Source organism: Melozone crissalis, unplaced genomic scaffold, assembly GCF_028551555.1.
Source record: "Melozone crissalis strain CALT ecotype California unplaced genomic scaffold, PUWL_Pcris_2 ptg000088l_1, whole genome shotgun sequence".
Classification (NCBI taxonomy): Eukaryota; Metazoa; Chordata; class Aves; order Passeriformes; family Passerellidae; genus Melozone; species Melozone crissalis.
Genome location: NW_026535865.1, coordinates 5,287,517 through 5,307,546, shown reverse-complemented (window position 1 = coordinate 5,307,546; position 20,030 = coordinate 5,287,517). Strand labels below are relative to the sequence as shown.

At 51.6% G+C, this 20,030-nt stretch overlaps 1 protein-coding gene across 1 annotated transcript; it reads right to left on the bottom strand.

The window, feature by feature from the left end:
* Positions 1-387: 387 nt before the first annotated feature.
* DPP9 (dipeptidyl peptidase 9) lies at positions 388-19,429 on the bottom strand. Its single transcript, XM_054291118.1, has 21 exons — positions 19,366-19,429; positions 17,518-17,605; positions 14,678-14,931; positions 11,949-12,061; positions 11,083-11,256; positions 10,314-10,482; positions 10,038-10,151; positions 9,659-9,787; positions 9,105-9,166; positions 8,486-8,586; positions 6,973-7,150; positions 6,637-6,802; positions 6,476-6,555; positions 4,542-4,694; positions 4,260-4,395; positions 3,382-3,527; positions 2,720-2,866; positions 2,424-2,576; positions 1,774-1,916; positions 1,365-1,476; positions 388-955 (listed from the first exon to the last, which is right to left on the bottom strand). The coding sequence occupies exons 2-21, from the start codon at positions 17,571-17,573 to the stop codon at positions 863-865; spliced, it is 2,679 nt and encodes an 892-aa protein (XP_054147093.1). The 5' UTR covers positions 17,574-17,605; positions 19,366-19,429; the 3' UTR covers positions 388-862.
* Positions 19,430-20,030: the final 601 nt, after the last annotated feature.

The following is a 20,030-nucleotide window of genomic DNA, read 5'->3' as shown; positions in this document are numbered from 1 at the left end:
CATTGGAAAGCTCAGGGAAGGACAAGGGGACAAGGAGGCGGCGCAGAGAACGGAGGGAGGGAGGATTTGCATAAATATCATCCATCTTGTGTTGCAAAAACCCAAATGCTGCTGTGAGCTCTGGAGAGAGGCTCTGGCTGTAGCCAGCTGCCTGTGCTACCTGTTGGCACAACTCTGAGTGAGAGCGGCCATGAGAGGAAGGATCAGAGGGCGCCGTTACCGGCCCCGGCCACTTCCTCCATCTGCTCTGCAAATTTAAACTTGAAAATAGACAGATATAAAAAAGAAAAGACTAGTGTTGCATGCTTCTGTAGACCTCTCTTCGGCTCCCAGGGCTCCAGTGTGGCAGCAGGGCCAGGACACAGAGCAGATCCCCAGGTGAGCAGTAGGTAGTTCTCTTCCCTCGCACTCCTGGCTTAAGGCAGCTTCTGATTCGGCTCTTCCGTTTCCAACACAGGCACTGAGTTCTTGCAGGTGAGAGTTTGGGAACTGCACAGGTGCAGTGGAAGAGGAAAAGGATTGGGGGGAGAGAGATGGACACAAACCTCAGCCTCGGGACACAGACCACTGTCCATTGATTCCCAGGAGAGAGGGAGTAGCAGCAAAAAAAGCATTGAACAGCCAGGCTGGAGGAGAGGAGGAGGACGAGCAGCCGAGCAGGAGCAGACCTCCAGCTTGGAAAGTGAGAGAAGGTGGCACTGTCCAAAGGGAAGGTGCCCTCCAGCTTTTCCCCCTGGCCTGGGGGTATCCCCAGCCCGACGTGGGCACTCAGCCCCTTGTGCTCTGGGTTGGACGCTGCCGGGGAGCGGGAGGGCACGGGGCAGGTGAGCTGTCAGTGTCCAGTTTGCAGAGGCTCGTGCTCTCAGAGGTATTCTTGTAGAAAGTGCAGCAGCGTGATTTCGTAGTGCTCTCCTGACTCAGGGCACCGAATACTGTGTCTCTCGTTGGGGTAGATCTGTGCCAGGGCAGATAGGGGGCATTGGTCACTCAGCAGGCACAGAGCTCCCTCCCCTCAGCCCTGCTCCCTCCATCCCGTCTCCATCAGGATAAATAATGCCAGGGAAGGTCTGGAGCACCCCTCCCTCACTGCAGCCTCCCCTGCCAAGTGGGACACAACAGCTCATGGAGGAGGAAAGTTCCAGGCTCCGGGGCAGCAGCTCTGCCTGCACATGGCACATCTGGCAGCCACGGAACAGCCACAGTGCCACCTCCCGGCCTCCTCTGAGTCCAGCGAGATGTTCACTGGCACCAGAATCACACAGCATGTGGGGATCTGCCTCCATCCCCTCCCATGCCCAGAACACACAGCAGGGAACTTCCTCCAGATCGATGGGACCTTCCCTCCCCTCTCCTGTCCCTCCTACCTGCAGCTGGTAAGGTTTTCCAGCCCGGATTAGCTGCGATACCAGGAAGTTGGTGTGAAAAAAGTGCACATTTTCATCCAAAAAGCCATGGAGGATCAGCAAACGATTTGGCCTGGATATGGGAGGAGAGATAAGGAGAGAAACAGGATGAGAAACCAGATGGAAAGCACAATGAGGCACCAGATAAAAGCTCTGCAGAGGGTTTGAGCAAAGAGCTTCCAGCTGGACAAGCCAAACCCAAGCAAGAACAGTGCCAGGCCATGGCCATGGGCCTCAAGCCCTCCCTGCCAGGGGGGCTGGGGGTGCTGCGGCCCAGCTGCTGCCAGGTTAAAGCAGATCAGAACCCCTCCATTTCCATTCCTGTGGCACTGAGCAGAGCTCCAGGAGCACCTCTGGGGTGGGTACTCACTCATTGGGAAGCTTTTCCACGTGCAGTGCCACCGAGCCAGCCTCGTAGCCCTGCTGGTTGTTCTCGGGGACGTCCATGTAGCGCTCGGTGTAGCCGGTGTCGTAGGCCATCCACACGGTGACAGGGGCACCTGCTATGGCAATCTGTCAAACAGAGAGGTGCCACCAAGCCTCCATTAGCGCCTGCTCAACAGCCCAAGTGTCCCCTGCTTTCCTGGACAGGCAGCAGAAAGGTTCTGGGCTGTTCTGTCACTGAGACCAGGATTCTCCTTCAGCAATCCCACTCACAACCCAGATTCCTCCTCCTGCTGTTCCTCTTGTGGTCACAGTGGGGAAAATTCCTGCACATCAGCACTAAAGGGCTCCCCTCTGCAAGGAGGAGTTGAGAATGATCCAGAAACTGTGCTGGGCATTTGGGATGGGGAATAGCACATCAGTATCTCCCTGTATGGCAGACCAAGCCCATCCCAGAGCCATCCTCCTCCAGCCCCAGCCAGGGATGAGCTGCAGCAGGACACAGGACTGGAGTCAGGAGCTCCAGGCAGGCAGGACAGGGGGACATCTCCACCACAAATAAACCAAAATGCCAATTCCAGCTGCCAAAAGGGACAGAAGCTGTGAGAATCCAGTGTCCCAAAGGTGCAGGCTCACCTTGAAGACGTTGGGTTTACAGATGAGCCCCATGAGGGACAGAAAGCCCCCATAGGACCAGCCGTGGATGGCGACCCGGCTCAAGTCGATGAACCCGTATTTTTCTGCTACATAATGTAAACCTTCCACCTGATCCTCTATCTCCACCTGACCCTAAAAGGCAAAAAGGAGGCTCATGTTAGTGGACTTGATAAATGTAGAAACTCGAGACACAAACACCCACACAGGAAATGAGCAGCCACAATCCTCAGGAAGGACAAACAATCAGAGATTCCCCAGCACAAGGAGGACGTTACCATTTGGTTTTTCAGGGCCCCTTCAAATTTGAGGCCTCGCTGGCATGATCCCCTTCCATCAATCACCACCACAGCATAGCCCAGGGATGCCAACGTGTTCAGCCTCAGGTACTTGATGCCTTTGAAGGAGTTGTTCACCAGCTGCACCTGCACAAGGAGGGAGGAAGAGTTTCAGAGCTCAGCAGCTGCCTTTCAATGCCTCCCTGTGTCATTGGAGGATCCTGAGCTGGACAGCAGCCACTCATCAATCTATCAGAGCCATAGAAATCAAACCACATGCTGGAAAAGTCATCTGAGGTTTGAAGCAGAGGTCAAACATAGGGACAGAAAGAGTAGGTTTAGATTCGATAGTATAAGAAGTTTTTTGCTGTAATGATGGTGAAGCTCTGGCACAGGGTGCCCAGAGAAGCTGTGGCTGCCCCATCCCTGGATGTGTCTGAGGCCAGGCTGGATCCCTGAACAATCTAGGATAGGGGAAGGTGTCCCTGCCCATGGCACAGGTGGGACTGGATGGGCTTTAAGGTCACTCCAACCCAAACCATGCCATGATTCCATGACAGTGTTCATTGCTACCCAAAGTGCAAGTCTTGCTGCATGACTGACAGAGCTCTGCCCTGGGCAGCAGCCCCAGCCCTGACCCCAGCATTCCCCTGGCTTTTTACCTGAGGGCCTCCATAGACAAAGAGCACCGTGGGATGTTTCTTGCCAGGCTGGACATCGTGGGGTTTGTAGACCATTCCGTAGAGCTCCACGTCCGACTGCGTGCGGAAGTGGAAGATCTCCGGGGGGACGTAGTCTGGGGGACAGCCTGCAGCAGGAGGGGCACACACAGTGCTGAGGGGCTCAGCAGGCTCTGCTCCCAGCCCCTGAGCCAGCCCTGTCCAAAGCTGACCCTGAGCAGGGCTCCTTCCACACCAAACCACGCCAAGGCTTAGCAAAGCCCCTCCCTGGGAAGCACAGCCTCCACCTGCCTGCACAGGGAGGGGATTCCACAGGAAAACCTCTCCAGGTGGGAGCTCTCCAATGGGCACTGTGCCCAACAACAGGGATGGGACAATGTGTTTGCAGCAGGGGTTCAGGTGCTGCTGTGAGCTGCACCTAAACCTTTAAACCTGCAGTGCAGAACAGAGCAGCCACTGTATCCCAGGTGCTTGTCCCTTCCCTCTTCAGACAAATCACAAATTAAAAGCATCTTGAAGTGTTCAAGGCCAGGTTGAACAGGGCTTGGAGCAATCTGGACTAGTGGAAGATGTCCCTGTCCTTGGCAGGGCATGAGAACAGGATGGACTTTAATGTCCATTTTCACCTAAATCATTCAGTGATTCCACAGCAAAACCACACCCACAACTCTGTACATTCCAGAGCAGGACTTTTGAAACACATCAAAACCCACAGAACATTTTCTGGTCAAGTGAGAAGTATCTCCCTCACAAGATAACATGACTCACTTTCCCTCAGAGTGAAGGTACCCAGACCCCTTCCCTCCCCATCACTCCTGGCCACTGCTGGGAGCTCTCACTGCCCCCTCCCCAGGACTTACTGGCCGCCTCCATCATGCTGGCCCAAAACTTGGGCTGCTTGTGGAGAGGGTCATCGTCAGGGCCGCTGAGCTTGTAGATGTGCACACAGGGAGGAGTGCTCACGCTGCTGTAGTGGCTGATGAACATGTCAAAGTTCTGCCAGGGAACACAGCACAGTCAGGGCATGAGGTGCTGCACTGCCCACGTCTCCAGCAGCACTCAGGACTCGGTACTGGCCACGAGTCACTGCCATTCCCAGTTAGATCCCTGGCAGTCAGGAATCAATGCAAGGAACAACAAACCTGGCTCATGGAGCAGCTGTGGGAGAAGCCTGGAGTGGTGAGGCGCATGATCTCCCCGGGAGACTCGTAGCTGACCACGTAGAGGTGGTGCTCCAGCGGGGTGTCCTTGGTGCCTTGGAAATACACCAGCTTGGTGGCCTCATTGACCCAGATCTGTGCCAGGAGAGAGCCCTCAGGGACAGGCAGGGACAAGCTCTGCTCCTCTGCCAGCCCACAACACACACAGACCATGGCAGGGCTGCTCAGGGCAGGGGGTTGAGGGGCCAGAGAACACACACAGCACTTGGGAGAACTGCACACAACACAATGCAGTGACAGACAGCAGTCCCTCAGCCCTTTTGTTAAAGACTCTAAACATTTGCTTATTAATGGGAATAATAATCTGGGCTTTGCTCCCTGCAGGTTAACAGGAAGCCATCCTCTTAACAAGGAACATTCTGTGCTTATATGACATCTTGCAGAACCATGGAAACATCTAGAAAATGGAAAAACCCCTCCAAGATCAAGCATGAACCCAGCAGCACTGTGTTCACCACTAACCCACATCCCCAGGAGCCACATCCACACCCTGTTGAACATTTCCAGGGGTGGTGATTTTGTCCTGGACAGCCTGTCCCAGTGTCTGATCACCTTTCCAGCGCAGCCATTTCCCCCATCTCCAACCTAAATCCCCCTGGAGCAGCGTGAGGCTGTTTCCTCTGCTCCTGTCCCTTGTTACCTGGCAGAAGAGCCCAACCCTCACCTGGCCACAGCCAGCATGGCTGCATTATAAAGGTACAGGTCCCTTTTTCCAGCCATCATGGTAATGAATTCCCATTCGTGGGAGGACCAGTCTAACAGCTCTCAGCACCAAACTTTGACACACATTAAAATAGGTTTTACTGTCCAGATAAAGCTGTTTCTAAAAACCACCCAGTCGGGCAGGAACAGAGGCGACAGCTTTTAAATCCTGCATTGATCCAGCAACAGTAACTGAACTGTTTTTCCACCTTACAGTTTCCAAATGCTATTTCTGGCTAACCCACAGTTTGAAGACCCCTGTGAACAGCAAAGGGAAAAACATCCAACTCAATTGGCCAGGAAAACCAGGCAGAGCCCTGTGGAGCAACAAATGCATCAAAATAATTGCTGCTAACACAATTTTAGCCATAACACATGCAGGGAAGAGCTGTGGCCAAAATCAACAGCATGTACAGTGAGAATCCACATGGGGAGGGACAGCAGGTTAATTGCAGACTGAGGAAAAGCAGCAGAAACCAAAAGCTTGGAGCTGTTGGTCTTTTAAAAAGCGAGAAGTGAAAATCCAGATTAATTGGAAATGAACAGCCAAGGTCTTTATTTTGACAGAATCACCTGGGAGTGTTAAAGATCAGACTCAGAGTTAATTCCTGAAGCAAAAATGAAACTGGGTTTCTACAAGATTAATAAAAATTCATTTCTGGCTGTTCTGCAAGCGACAACAAATACAGCTTCTCCATATTCTAAATTGCTTTATATTCCCCAGCTGCCTTGTTCCTAAAGGCTCTGTTGAGGGATCAGCTGGAGACCAAGAGTTCACTCTGAGTGCCAGGACACATTTCCACATTGCAAGAACTCATTGGAGTTAAAATGCCTCAGCAAAGGCAGCAATCCCCAGCTTCTCCACAAAATGGTTCTTTGTTGCTCTTAAACCTCAGACTTGTGTCCTTTTTTATGGCCTGACCCACTCCTGGGATTTACCTAAGGAGCAATCTGAAGTCTGATTAAGAAGGCAATCAGCTCCATGTGCACTGGCCTACAGCACTTCTGGGGAAAGCAGAGGCAGCAATAAAAACAGCAACAAAATGAAGCTTAAGCAGTTCTAGCAGGTCCCAGGCGTAAGGGAGGACTCAGGCCAGGACTGGGGGCAGACAATGCAGAGCTGAGCACTGCAAGAGAATAAAAATAACCCCTACCTTGGATCCATGCCTTGCCAGCACCTCCCATTCCCCACCAGTCAGGGCAACCTCCTCCTTGATGGGACATTTGAAATCATCTACAAGAGAGACCACGAGCATCAATCACTGCCCTCCCCAAAGGCCAAGAGAGGGGCAGCTCCCAGGGCTGCAGCCCTTACCCTCACTGTGGACACAGGGCTGCACCCAGTCGTGGCTGCCTGGCTTCAGGACTGCTGTCACCCTGTACAGGTGACAGAACCCCGTTTTGCACTCGTTGGCTCGGATAAAGCAGAGCTCTTCCTCCTCCCCCTCCGGCTGGATGAAAGGATAGAAGATGTCATGAACCTGCCACACAAGATGAGAAACCTGTCAGTGATTTATTCAACACCAAATTTGGGACTGAGTAGCAAAGCTGCCATAGCAAGGATTTAACTGGACACCAATCAACATGAGAATGGTTAACTGAGGGGAGGAAGGGGCAGCCCGTGTTCTCCTCCCAGCCCTGAGCCTCTTACATTTATCCACACATCAGTGGTTTCTTCATAGATCACAAATGGCTGGACATTTTCTGGCACAGTTTTGGCAAATTCAGCACGCTGCTCCTCATTTTCTGGGACTGGAATAAAGAGTGCTGGAGGCAGAAGGACTAGCTGGAGCCTCTGCTGAGGTCTGTCTAGGAACATAGCCCAGGCACTGGGGAAAGAAGTCGGAGGTGAATGTCAGCACCACAGAATAGAGGTCCCTTTCCAACACTCAGAACATGCATCCCTTCCTTCCCCCCGCTGCCAGAAAGGATTTGGGCATCTGAATGCAAAGCTTTTCTCATCACTGCTGCTTTCTAATCCCCTGGAAGCTGTGCCAACACACACGTACTGCCAGACAGCTCTGGTATTTCACAGGGGTATCGCTCAGGCGAGATGTCTGACAGATCTGCCAGTGCCTGTTCCAAGGGAGCACTGCTACCACAGCCCTGTCTCCACAATGGAACTCCTCCTTGGACACCCCTCCACCAGGAAGCACTGTTTGTGTTCCAGCTCTCCTCCCAGAGCTCTGTCTGCAGCCTCCTCCTCGTGCTGTGCCAGGGAGAGGCACAGACCCCACACGGGTGCCAGGGGAAGGAGCTGCTTCAGTCCCAGCCCTGCTCCCCTCCAAGCAGAGTCCCTGGAAGTGGTGCTGCACTGCAGCTCTCAGCATGACAGATGGCAGAGCACAGCCACCCCAAGGCCTGTGAGTGCATCCAGGGGAGTTTCATCATGAAAGACAGATTTGAAAAGAGCCAGTTCTCCCCCAGCACCGCAGGATTTCAGGAACTGAGATATTCAGCACATTTAGATAAGCTCTGGTGCAGAACATCACAATCACCTCTGGGATTACCTGCTGGAAAGCTCTCTAAATTTCCTTTCCAGAGCAGAAAATTAATGATGAGTTACAGAATGCCACCTTCAAAGACAGCCAAGTCACCTTAACTTAATCTGCACACACACCATTTAACAGCCAAGCTTGGGAGGGGGAAAATGAAGAACTTTAAAATTTCAATCAGATTGGGGTGAATTCTGTAACTCTTCAGGCAAGATTGTGTATCCCATTTGGAGCCATAGCCAGCCCCAGAGCAATCCTTCTCTTTGGACATGCTGCATGAAGGATGTGGCACCACAGACCCCGTTCTGTGACTCAGGCCAAACTGTGCCAATGAACAAAGATAAAGCTGCCCACAGAACACCCCCATTTTCATCAGGAAACACCCTGTACCTGTGTTAAACATCTTCAGCTCCAAAGAATTCCCCAGCACTGCTCACTTACTGTATCAATGTCATTTAACTCTGGTTGTGACAAACCCCACAGCCTGTCACTCTGCTCTGCTTCGTTCCTACTTTTAGGATGTCACAGCACTGAAGAAGCCAAATATTCATGTGCCATTTCTGGCACTCAGGGCTTTAAAACCAGGTCACGAACACAGCAGAATCATGTCAAGGGTCTGCAACCAGAGGAGCCCTTGGGAAAGTTATTTTGGGAGGAAAATGGACTTACTATTTGCCATCCCGGGTCCATCCAGCACGGGCAATGTACTCCACAGTGGGAAACAGGGCAGCAAAGGGTTGCACCAGCTCTTTATCCTGAGCACACACAATCTGCAGCAAAACCAAGGCCCAACATCAAATCAGAGCACCAGAGCTCATCCCCTTCTCCCAGGGAAGCTCAGGGAGATGGCAGAACAAGGAAGGTTAGCTACTGGCATCAGCAAAGGTCAAGCCAGGAGAAGCAAGCCTTGCTATAAAGAGCAGGAAGAGAAGGGAAAAACAGCTTCAAAGCAAAATGATTTTGGCATTGAGCCACAGGAAAGGACACAGGCAGGGACTGAAGCCCCAGATTAGACCTGGCTCTAGCCCTCCTGTCTCTGCCATGGTGCACCAGGCAAGCCCCAATTCCCCCTTCCCTCCACATTCCCAGCTGAATCTCCCCCAAAATGATTCTTGTCAGCATTTTCAAGTCTTTCTGTTTCTCGGATAAACACATTAGAGATCCAGCTATTACAAGAGAATAAAAATCCCAGACTAAAATTATTTAGGATTTGTTTGTGACCTTGTTTTAATTCTAGGGAGCTTCAAAAACCCTCCTGTGCAATGTCCCTTTCTGAGTTATCGCTTACCTTACCCTTGCTGTCTGTTTTAAATTCTGCCAGTTTCAATGTAATCTTGGGGTTTTTGCTGCCTGCAGAGAAGAAGTGAAAAAACACCAAGATGATCAAGCTGAACATTCTGTGGTAACACAAAACACAGCTTCTAAAGGAGAACTGCCCCTGGTCCTACTGAAATGGCTCTGTGTGAATTTACAAGTATCAAATATGTATGTGAGCAAACACCAGAGTCATTCTGGGAATGGGAACAGTTTGCTTTGCCTTCCCTTGCTGGCTGTGCATGTTCCCAGGAAGGAGAGGAAAGACGGGATTCAGAATGTATTCCACAATTTGCCATCAGATATATTCCACTTCCTCAGCAATCCTTTCATTTAGGCTGGGATTTAAACTTCAGCCTTTCTTGCAGCAGGTTTTGGGATAAGAGAGTCAATTAGGTCTCAACTTTTACAACTTTTTACATCTCAGTAAGTGCCCAGATTAATGATGCAGAGTTCATAGCCCCAATTCCAGTGGTGATTCCAGCAGGAGTCCAGAGCTGCCTCAGCAGCCCCACGTGTTTCACCCACCTGTCCTGGGGTACCGATAGGAATCTGTTTTTCTCTCCTCCAAGGCAGGTGAAGGAACATGAATTATCTCCACCTCTGACTCATCAACTTCCTCATACAGGATCCGCAGTGTTTTCAAATCCTCTGAACCTGGGACAGAGAGCAGGAATGTTTACAACAGCACTTCCTGCTGTTTCTGCCTTGCCTGGAGCGCTGGTGCAGAGGGAACACCTGTACAGCCCCAGCTCTCAGTGGCCACCTGCAAACACTGCACAATTATAATCCCCTCAGTGCTTTGTTCCTTCAGGTGATCTCCCCAGGAAAATCATGCTCAGAACCTCATTCCTAGCCAGAGGCAGCAGTCACATGCCAGGATTTGATGAGCAGAACAGCGACTGACCTTCTGTGGAAGCTGTGGGACACCACCAATAGCCCGTGAACCGATCAAACTCCTCCTGAATGACAAAAGTGGCTACACCAGCAGACTTGGGGTCATCCAGAACATTGGATAAGCCTGGAGAGGAACAAAGACCAGACAGCATTTGCAATTTGCATTTACATATCCTTGGAAAACGCTGACCCAAAAGACAAATGCACTTGTAAGAAATAAGCCAGGAATGGGGGTATTGCAGAGATTCCTCAGGGAATTCCCTCTGGGGTGGAGGGAGCCCCTCACCTTTATGGCAGTACGTCAGCCGCCTCTCCTCGCCCGTCTCGATGTTTGCCACCCACAGGTCGTTGTTGTTAATGAAGGAGAAGAAGGCTGGGTCAGCAGGGCAGATTTTGGGATCCATCCGTGGCCCTGAGCACTGGGTCTTGATCTCCAGAGGCTTCATTGGAGACACCTGTGGCAAGAGACACACACAGAGCTGGGTGCCACATCAGCTCCCAGCTCTGCAGAGGAAAAGCCTGAAAGAGACACAGCACAGCCCAGGGGATGATGGCAAATGTGGCCCTGACAGGACACGAGAGCAGCCACCATAACCAAAGGGATGAACATGTGGAAGATGTGAACCTGCTAGAGCAGGTCCAGAGGAGCCACAGTGATACTCCAAGGGCTGGAGCCCCTCTGGAGCCAGGCTGGGAGAGCTGGGAATGTACACTGGAGAGGACCTCAGAGCCCCTTGCATGCATGAAGCTCTTCCAGGAGAAAAAGTTCTTTCAGGAGAACCTCCTGTAAGGGTGGGCAGGCCCTGGCACAGGGTGCCCAGAGCAGCTGTGGGTGGCCCTGGATCCCTGGCAGTGTCCAAGGCCAGGTTGGAAGGGGCTTGGAGCAGCCTGGGATAGTGGAAGGTGTCCCTGCCCATGGCAGGAGGTGACACTGGGATGGGCTTTAAGGTCCCTTCCACCCCAATCCAGCCTGGGATTCCACGTGCAGCCATCTCCAATCCAAACCATCAAGCCCTTTGAGGTGAGCCCATGAAATCAATCCCTGGCAGACTCACCATGAAGCCATTCTTGCCCCCATCCCGACAATGGAAGAGGCTGTTGCTGGCCTGGAAGAGGAACAGGCCACTCTCACTGTGGAAATCATAGGATGTTATCCCAAAGACTCCCAGCCTCTTGCGCTCCCTCAAGAGCTCCTCCTCTCTGGAGTACATCCCGTGGTGAGGGGTTGCCTAGAGGTGAAGGAAAGGAAGATCTGAAAGGATCTGCAAGGAGAGCAACATTCACAGGAGTGCTCTGAGCCTGTCACAGCACCCCAGCTCAAACAGGCAGCAGTGTCAGGGTACAGGTGCCCAATTCCTGTACTCCAGGCTGCAGCTGTGGGGTCCAGGAGGCCTAAACCCCCCCACCCCCCAAATTCCCCTCTACAGGAGGGCTGAGCTGTGAATCTCTCAGTTCTACAGTTGGCACCTCAGCATGAAGTGAGAACAGCTGCGCTTGCTCTGCTTATGCAAATCACATGTAACCAATTAACTTAATGACGTTATCTGCAGCCTTCACAAACAGTTTCCATGTCAGACACTGCAAACAAAAGTTCTTCCGGGATCTTGAATTACCCTGGAGAGAACTCACAGCCCAAATGGGGTCAAGGCAGATAAAATTCTGTTCCACCAGGAACTTTTTAAGTAGGGCTGAAAAGACCAACACCCTGCCATGCTGCCAGTGACAAAGGACACGAAGATACTGAAACAGGGAGGGGAAAGTTCCCTCCCTTCCTGGTGCACTCACAGCAGTGTAAGGCAGAAGCAGCAATTCAAACTCAACTTTCCCAATTTTTTAAAAGCAAGAAGGATGACAGACACCACACAGATGTCCCCACCATAGCATCACCCAGTTTCCCCAGGCTCTCCCCACTCTGGCTTACCTGAAAGTGATCCAGCATCTGTTTCCAGGACAAGAGCAGCAAGGCCTCCTTCCGTACCTTTTTGGGAATCTCTGAGTAAAGAAGGGAATTCTCCCTGCTACCATATGGCATTCCTGTCAGGAGGACAAAAGCATCATCCTACTCAAGATGAATTATCCAGTACAAAGAGCAAATTCAAACACAAGTCTGGAAACAGGGGCAGGGGCTGCCCAGAGACCTTTACCCACATTCCTTCCCAAGCAGCTCCCAGATCAATCCCAGAATAACATCTAAACCACTTAGACTTTGATTTGTTTGGAATTTTCCTAAGCAAGATTTAACACTACCCCACCTCTCCAGAATGTTTTAGGTCCAACTTTCCCCTCTGTGCCTGTCCTCCCATGCTCCACATCCACTCTAAGAGCACCACTCCCTGAATGGGTGACTCAACATTACCCTCCACACTTCTCATACAGAAATTTGCTACAGGGACCTGATTCAGGCCAAGGCAGCAGCTAGCAAGGGGGGAAGGAAAAGCCTGGAAGCTCCAGAGAGCCCATTCAAATGTGAAACAGTATCCTACAGAGTCAAAAGCCCTTGTCATTTTACATAAGCCTTTGACTAAGGTTATCAAATGAGCTCCTGGCCTTAATCCAACTTCCAAAACAACCATCAAATATCCTGACTTGTGATTTTGACAGCTTCCACCAAAACAAAGACCATGAACTTGCCCTCTACTTATGCTGCAGAGACTCCCTGGATCAGAAATTCACACAGGGATCTGTGCCCTGATACTGCCTACTCTGCACATGTTCTGGGCAGAACAGAGAGATTTCTGAGCTGGCTGACCCAGCAGTAGTTACTTCAAATTAAAACTGAAATATTAATAAGTGCTCAGGAAGCAGAGCAATATGTGAAGATGTAATCCTCAGAGATGCAGGAACACCAAAGTGCTGAGCATGTGGTGTTTAACATAAGCAGCATCTGCCACGATACAACACAAAACTCTGTGGGGATGGCCCAGGAATGATTGAGGATGGCCATGCAGGAAAAACTGCAGAGAGGAACAAATGACTGGACACTCATATCTGACACTGAGGCAAATGTGACCTGGACTTCCCTTCCCCTTATGTTAAAACTTTCCCCAATGACCTCAGGCTGACTACAATCAATTGGCATTTACAAGGAAAATATTGCCTTCCTCCCCAAAAGACAGTTTACTTTGCTTCCAAATGAAATATTCAACCCTACAGCAAAGTTCATCAGGACTCTCCATCCACTGCTCAGTTTTATTTAAACACTTTAAAATGTTATTTCATGCTGGGGCAGTGACAGCACACTGAGTTAAACACTTGTGAACTTCCAGGCTGCCCAGAGAAGCTGTGGCTGCCCCATCCCTGGGAGTGTCCATTTATTATGGAAAAGAATCAGCATTTAAATCAGCATTTCCTCTTTATTAGGGACATCTGAGCAGAGGTACCCTGGGATTACCTGGCTGATGCTGATCTCAACTGAGGGATTAATCTGCTCTAAGCCCTGCACAATTCCTTAAGGAAGGAAACACTGAAAAGGCACTTGTGTATCCTCATTCCTGGTTCTGGCTCCTGAACAGTCACACCCTGGCAGAACACCAACCACCCAGTAGCTGGTTTGGTTGCCATTTCATACAACAGAACATTAAAAATTTTTTTTAAATTAGCCACTTAGTTCTTTAATCATCTAGATCAAAACCAGTATCAAAGTGAACTGGAAATACATTCAAGCTTTAAATCAAGCCTCACTGCTCAGACTCGACAAGAAAAATATGCCAGTTCTGTATCCTGCCCTTCAGAGACTTGTGTCCCAAGAATTTATGAGAACTACACAAATCAAGTCACTGGCACACAGGAGCTGCCTAGTGACAACACAAATCAGTGCCTCAAATCCAGCATCCTACAGTGACCACTCAAAACCTGGAACAAGAAGGAAGAACAGCAGGGTCACTTCAGGGCAGCAGTAACTGCACAGAGTTGCACATCTGGCAATTTTTGTACTGGCCCAGTAATGATCAGCTCATGCCCCAAAGCACAACAAACTCTTTATAGTCTATAAAGTTTCCCATGCTACCAGCCACAAAATGATCCAGCAGCTACTAAAATCCAACAACTCTGTCACTAATTACATCGTGGCTCCATCTGTAACCAGGGACCTGTACAACACAGAATTCTGCTTTCAGTCCCACTGAAGGAAAGGGATATTTCCCTGCAAATGCCAGGGACAGCTCATTCCCACCTCAATTTTCTTCCCTGCTCTTGAAAGCATCCTACCTCCATGATACCTAATACAGCAGGAGACACACCACCCTGCCATTAATATGTTGCAACACATGATTAGTCATTACTGACAGCGAATTTCTTGGAAAGTCAGTCTGGTTAATGAAGCAAGTAAATCCCACTTCTCCCAGGCTACAGAGGCACGAGATAGTCCCTTCTCTTGGCCCATCCCCTGCGTGACAAAGTGACAAAGGACACAGAAGCGCTGCTGGCCAACACTTCCCCTTGTCACAGCTGATCCCTGTGTTTGAGGCTTGTCTGGGAGCGGAGAGTCCCTGCTCAGTCCCGGGCTTTGCGGAAGATCCCGCAGGCCCTGAGCCACGTTAGCCAATCTCAGTTCCCAAATCTCACAGGGGAGATCTCTCCCATCCCTCCCCTCCCCTTCCCTGCTGAGTTTGGAAGAGCCCCAGGTTCCCCTGGTGCTGGCACGAGGCTTACCCAGGTAATAGAGGCGGTGAGAGTGCGGGCTGGACTCCTCTGTTTTCCGGACAAACTGGAAATCATGGGGAGCTTTGTTCACTATCATGCCCGAGTACTTCCTGCTGCTGTGAATAATGTCACGCAGCCCATCCCAAGAATGCTTTTGCACCTGGAATTGGGAAGGCACGTCCTCCATCTCGACCACTTCGGAGCTGTCTGAGAGCGTGTCCACTGCAGTCATCCTCGCTTCCCCTTCAGAACTGGGCAAAAAACTGAGGGAGGAGTAGAGGGAGAGAATTGAGCCTTAAAATCAAGCAGGTGCTCCTTAAACTACAGATCTCTGGGATTCTCTGCACTCAAGGATTCATTTTAAACACATCGAAAGGAAAAGCCCATCTCCCATCCCATATGGAATCCTGTAAATGAAGATATTGACCTCAGAGAACTCCCTCTCCCAGGGCTGGCTCTGGAATAAGCTGTTAAAGGAAGCTCAAGCAGCAGATTCTGGTGCAGACAACAGGCAGCTTGACTCAAAGGAAAACCACTCCAGGAATTCAGATGGATATGTCATCAAAGCTATGAGCTATCATAAAGGCACAAAAACTCCTGCCCTGTGAGACCATGGAAGTGGAATCCTCTTCCTATCCCAAAGGAAAACCTGCCCATCACTTGGGGAGAGAGGTTCAGACTCATTCACTTACCTGAGGAGATACTGAGGCCAGGAATGATGTAAGAGAGATGGGAAATCACGACAAAAAAATGCAAGGGCTTTGCTAAGAGAGAGAAGGCAGCAGGAGCAGACCCTGGCTGTACCCTGAGAAACGTGGCACACATTCCTCAGAGATTTCCAAGTGAGCAGCTGTGGAAGGAGAGGATAAGAACCACCTCCACATTAACACAAATGTTAATTTGAGGTGAGGTGGACCCACAGACTTGCCCAAGGTCAGTGATGTCATCCACTGCAAAGCAGGAATGAGCTGAGGACTAGGGAAACCTGTTTCTGACACCCCACTTGAGAAGCAGGATGTCCCTCCAAGAGGCACCTGAAAGAATGTCACAGAGAATTTCAGAAGAACTTCAGTTTACTGGACAAAATTAGCTTGGATAATTTTGCTCCAAGGAAACAGAATCAGCCTTGTGCAAGGGCTGAAGATGTAACATCTCCTCAGACTCCTAAGTCCCAAAATTGTACAAAATGTGCCAACAGTAACACAAGAACAAGATCCCAAAATAATTCTGCAGGTACTCCTGGTACCTACTGCCCAGCAGTAAATCCACAGCTTGAAAACGGATAAAGAGGAATATTTTCCAATCAAAGGCAGGCAGGAAGCCCAAGTGAAACCACAAAAGAGATGTGGGATGTTTTAAGACTCTGTGTCTGTGGCCTCTGCCTGTATCCAGGCTCTCCACTGCAGCAGCTAAAATCACATCTGAAGGCAGAAGTGCTGCCTGTCAGAAACACATGACAGAAAGACCATGAAAATCCATAAACTGAGAGCAATTCTCCCAACCCCATCCCACTGCAGGTCAACTCAGTTAAATACTCTGGCTTTAGCTCACAGAGTATTCCTGGCCCTTGGGTAACTCTCACCCAGCTGATGAATCCATCTCACTCAGCCAGGCTGGCTCCTCACAAGTGCAAGTTTAACCTTTAAAACCAATCCACAGATGTGATACTGGTACCTGTCCCCAGCTGAACTGGAGCCTGGAGCCCCTTCCAAAATATACTGCCATGATTTTATCATGTGAACAGCACAGCTCTAAGCTTGGCACTGTTCTCATCCTGGTGATTTCAACACCAGAATGGAGTGGGGAAGTGGGATAACACAGCAGCCACCACATAAACTGAGGTTGGGAGTGTTGGGAATCACCACTGGCACTGCTGCAGCTTGGTGGATTGTCACAAAATCACAGAATGCTTTGAACTGGAAGCAACCTTAATGATCATCTAATTCCAAATCCCTGCCATGGGCAGGGATACCTTCCACTAGAAGGGAAAAAAAACCCTGGTGTTCTCATCCTGGTGATTTCGACACCAGAATGGAGTGGGGAAGTGGGATAACACAGCAGCCACCACACAAACTGAGGTGGGAGTGCTGGGAATTTCCACTGGCACTGCTGCAGCTTGGTGGATCCTCACAAAATCACAGAATGGTTTAAACTGGAAGTAACCTTAATGATCATCTAATTCCAAAGGGAGGTATCTAGTGGATACCTCCCACTAGAAGGAAAAAACCTCCTAAAACAGGTCCTGGCATGATAGAGAGTAAAAGGAAACTCAGATTTCTGCCTCTGTCAGTACAGCCACCTCTGGAAAAAGTCATAGTCAGTGTTTGGCAACACCGTGTATGTAAGTAAATAAGTGCATGGAGTAACTTATCTCAGAGCAGATTTGGGGATTACATTACTCAAACGTGAGTGGATCAGGACACCAGTTATTAACCATCTCAAGACAAGCAGCAATGGCACACAGAAGATTTCCACCTTGCTGGAGAGGCCCACGCCAGGGCAGGGACTGAGGTGACTCAGAGCTGTTGCACGAACACTGCTTTCTCCACTCCCAAAAACATGGAGCTGCCCCTTGGGGGTCTTTTAATGCCCTCAGTGCCCTGTCAGGTGAGGTGGGTGAGCCACCTCTGGGCAAGGTGTTGGTCTGGAGGGGACAACAAGCACAGGTGGGAAATCAGAACCCAGGAAAACTGTAAAGCTCAATATTGGAAGCGAGTGAAACAAGTTATTGTCCCGAGTCACTTCCTGCCTGACAGATCCTGGCTGGACAGATGGGGCTCCTCTCAGGGCAGAGGTGATGGCAGCTCTGTCCCACAGCACACAGAGGCCACACAGAGGCCTGGACATACCTTCTCCAACTTCCTGCAGTCTCGTTTTCCAGACGAACCCTCTTTATCTTCTGCATTAACTACTCAGAGAGCTGGGCAGGACAGCAAACTGGGGAGGAAGAGGGGAGAAAGGAGATTTCATACAGCTGCTGGGTACAAGCATCTTCCATAGGCCACATTTCCAGCTGGGTGGGGAGGCACAAATAAATCCTTGGGTTTCATTCCTTGGTCCAAATCTGTTCTGCCAGCACAGCCTGGGTTTGAACAGCCCTGATAAATCTGAGAGGCTTAATCTGAACAACGAGGCCCAGTGAACTCTGTGGTGTGCCTCGTTCCTTCCCAGAAAATTCTTAAAATCTGAGAATCTTGAGTACTGAACCTTTCTGCCATCCCCTTCCCAAAATCTTGGAATTCTTGCAAGTATCAGGTACTAAAAACTGATAAAACAGAGGTCTGCTCCATACACTTAGAGGGAAGCGGCAAACAAAGGACACAGCATAAGCCAGAGGGTCACAGTCCCACCTGGGACATAAACCCCACATTTATCTTCCAAGCCTGAATGCTGCTGCCCTGTGCCTCAGCCTGCTGCCACCCGGGCTCCCCACACCCATCTGCTCTCCAGGAGCACAGCAAGGTGCTTCCCTGCTGTCCTGTCTCCCCAAGTACAAAGGTCTTCAGCTCTGAATCACAGACACACTCAAGACTTGCCACTGCCTTTTATTGAGGCTCCTGCTCTCCCCAAACAGCCATTTCTCCACCAAAAGTGCACTCACAGGGGACCAGCAGAGACAAAGCCTCACAAAGAAACCCCTCTGCTGCAGAGGAGAGCAGAGAGGGAGGAAGCAGCAGCGTTCAGCAGTTTAAGGGCAGTTTTTGATGCAGGCACGGAGCGATGCTCAGGAATGCTGAGTAACCTGGGCTGATCTCTCAGCTGACCCTGCCTTGAGCAGGGGCTGGACCAGAGACTTCCCCAGGTCCTGCCAGGCTCAGCTGCTCTGTGATTTTAATGACTCTGAGGAACATCTGAACCCCCATTGCACCCAGCCCAGATCACGCATTTCCCACAGGGAAGGAACGGTAAAATCTCGAACCAGGGGAAAAAAAAAGAAAAAGAACAAAACACACAAAAGAGATCAGGAACCAGCGTGAATCATTCGGGAAGAGCCAACAGAACACAGGAACAGAGTCACCTACAGGAGCCCTTACAACGTGGCCGGGAGCTTTAAGATCTCCAAAAATTAAAGCAGCGAGGGTGGGATAAAGCTGCGGAGATTTCTCCAGCGAGGGACGAGCTCTGGCAAAGGCTGCCAGCAGCCCGTATCCCTCTGCAGCTCTCGCCGGGAGCTCTGCCCTTGGTGCAGAGGAAAGGCCGGGATTCGGGACAGCGGAGAGGGGGAATCCCCGGGGATGGAGCATCCTACGCCCCTCGTGTCCCTCATGGCTCCTTCCCGTGCAAGGGCAGCGAGCAGCCCCTCGCCCTCCTGCGCCCAGCGGGGGCTGCTGGGGGCACACGGGATCCCCTCCAAGGGCAGGGACCCCCCATTATCCCATCCATGGGCAGCTGCGGGGGGATTGAACTGCGAACCCCCCCGAGGGCCAGGCCTGGGCCCAAACCGGGCGAGCAAACGCCCCCCGGGGCAAGGAGAGGCCGCCGCCATGCCTTAGGGGGGGAAAAGAACCCACGGAAGGGGCAAACCCCGCGCCCCCCGGGCACCCCCCGCCCCGGGCAGCGGGGATGCGGCCCAGGGAACGGGCAAGCGCTCCCCGCCCGCCTCAGCCGCCCCTCACGGGCGCGGGCCCCACCCAGCCATGCCCGTGCCGGGGCGGGACCCTCCGTCCGCGCCATCCCCCCCTCCCCTCCTCACTCACCGCGGGGCGCGGCGAGCTCCCCGTGCCGGGCGGGGGTGGGGGCGGCTCCTGCGCGGGAGGGAGGGCGGGGGAGGGAGGGGGCGGCGGCGGCTCCGTCAGTGCCGCTCCATGGCCCGGGCGCGGGGCAGCCCCGGAAACGGGGGCGCGGGGGCGGCGGCGGCCACGGCGCGACCTCTCACCCGGCGGCGGAAGTGGCGGGAGCGCGCGCGCGCGGCGGCGGGAGCGCGCCCGGGCAGCACGGGAGGAACCAGTGCCTCTAGCGGGGGGGAGATGCGTGCGGGAGTAGGGAACTGTTAGAAAATGAACACATTAGGTGTCGGAAAAGCTCTCTGAGGCCATCCAGTCCAACCTGTGGCCGATAGTCACTTTGTCATCCAGACCGTGGAGCTAAGTCTGTCCTTACACACCTCCAGGGACGGTGAGTCTGCCGCCTCCCTGGGCAGTCCGTGCAATACCTTCTTGGAGAGGGTGGGCACAGAGAGAATTGAGGCTGATACAGGGTAATAAAAAGCACGGAGAAAAGATCCTTTTCTCCCTCAGAGATTGGCCCCAAATTCAGCATTTATTGCCGTCGTGGAGCGGCTGTGGAAACATTCTCATCTTTCGTTGTACTTTGCTCCCTGCTACAGCAGAATGGTTGTGTCCCGATGGGTGATCGTCCTGAG

Bases quoted from the DNA above. Each gene is read 5' to 3' on its own strand.
- DPP9 (XM_054291118.1), bottom strand. From the start codon at position 17,573: ATGCAGAAGATAAAGAGGGTTCGTCTGGAAAACGAGACTGCAGGAAGT. The intron at 2,577-2,719 runs GTAACGTCCTCC...TTTGCCTTTTAG, and splicing joins GGGCCCTGAAAAACCAAATG to GGTCAGGTGGAGATAGAGGA. The intron at 956-1,364 runs GTAGGAGGGACA...GCCCTGGCACAG, and splicing joins GAAAACCTTACCAGCTGCAG to ATCTACCCCAACGAGAGACA.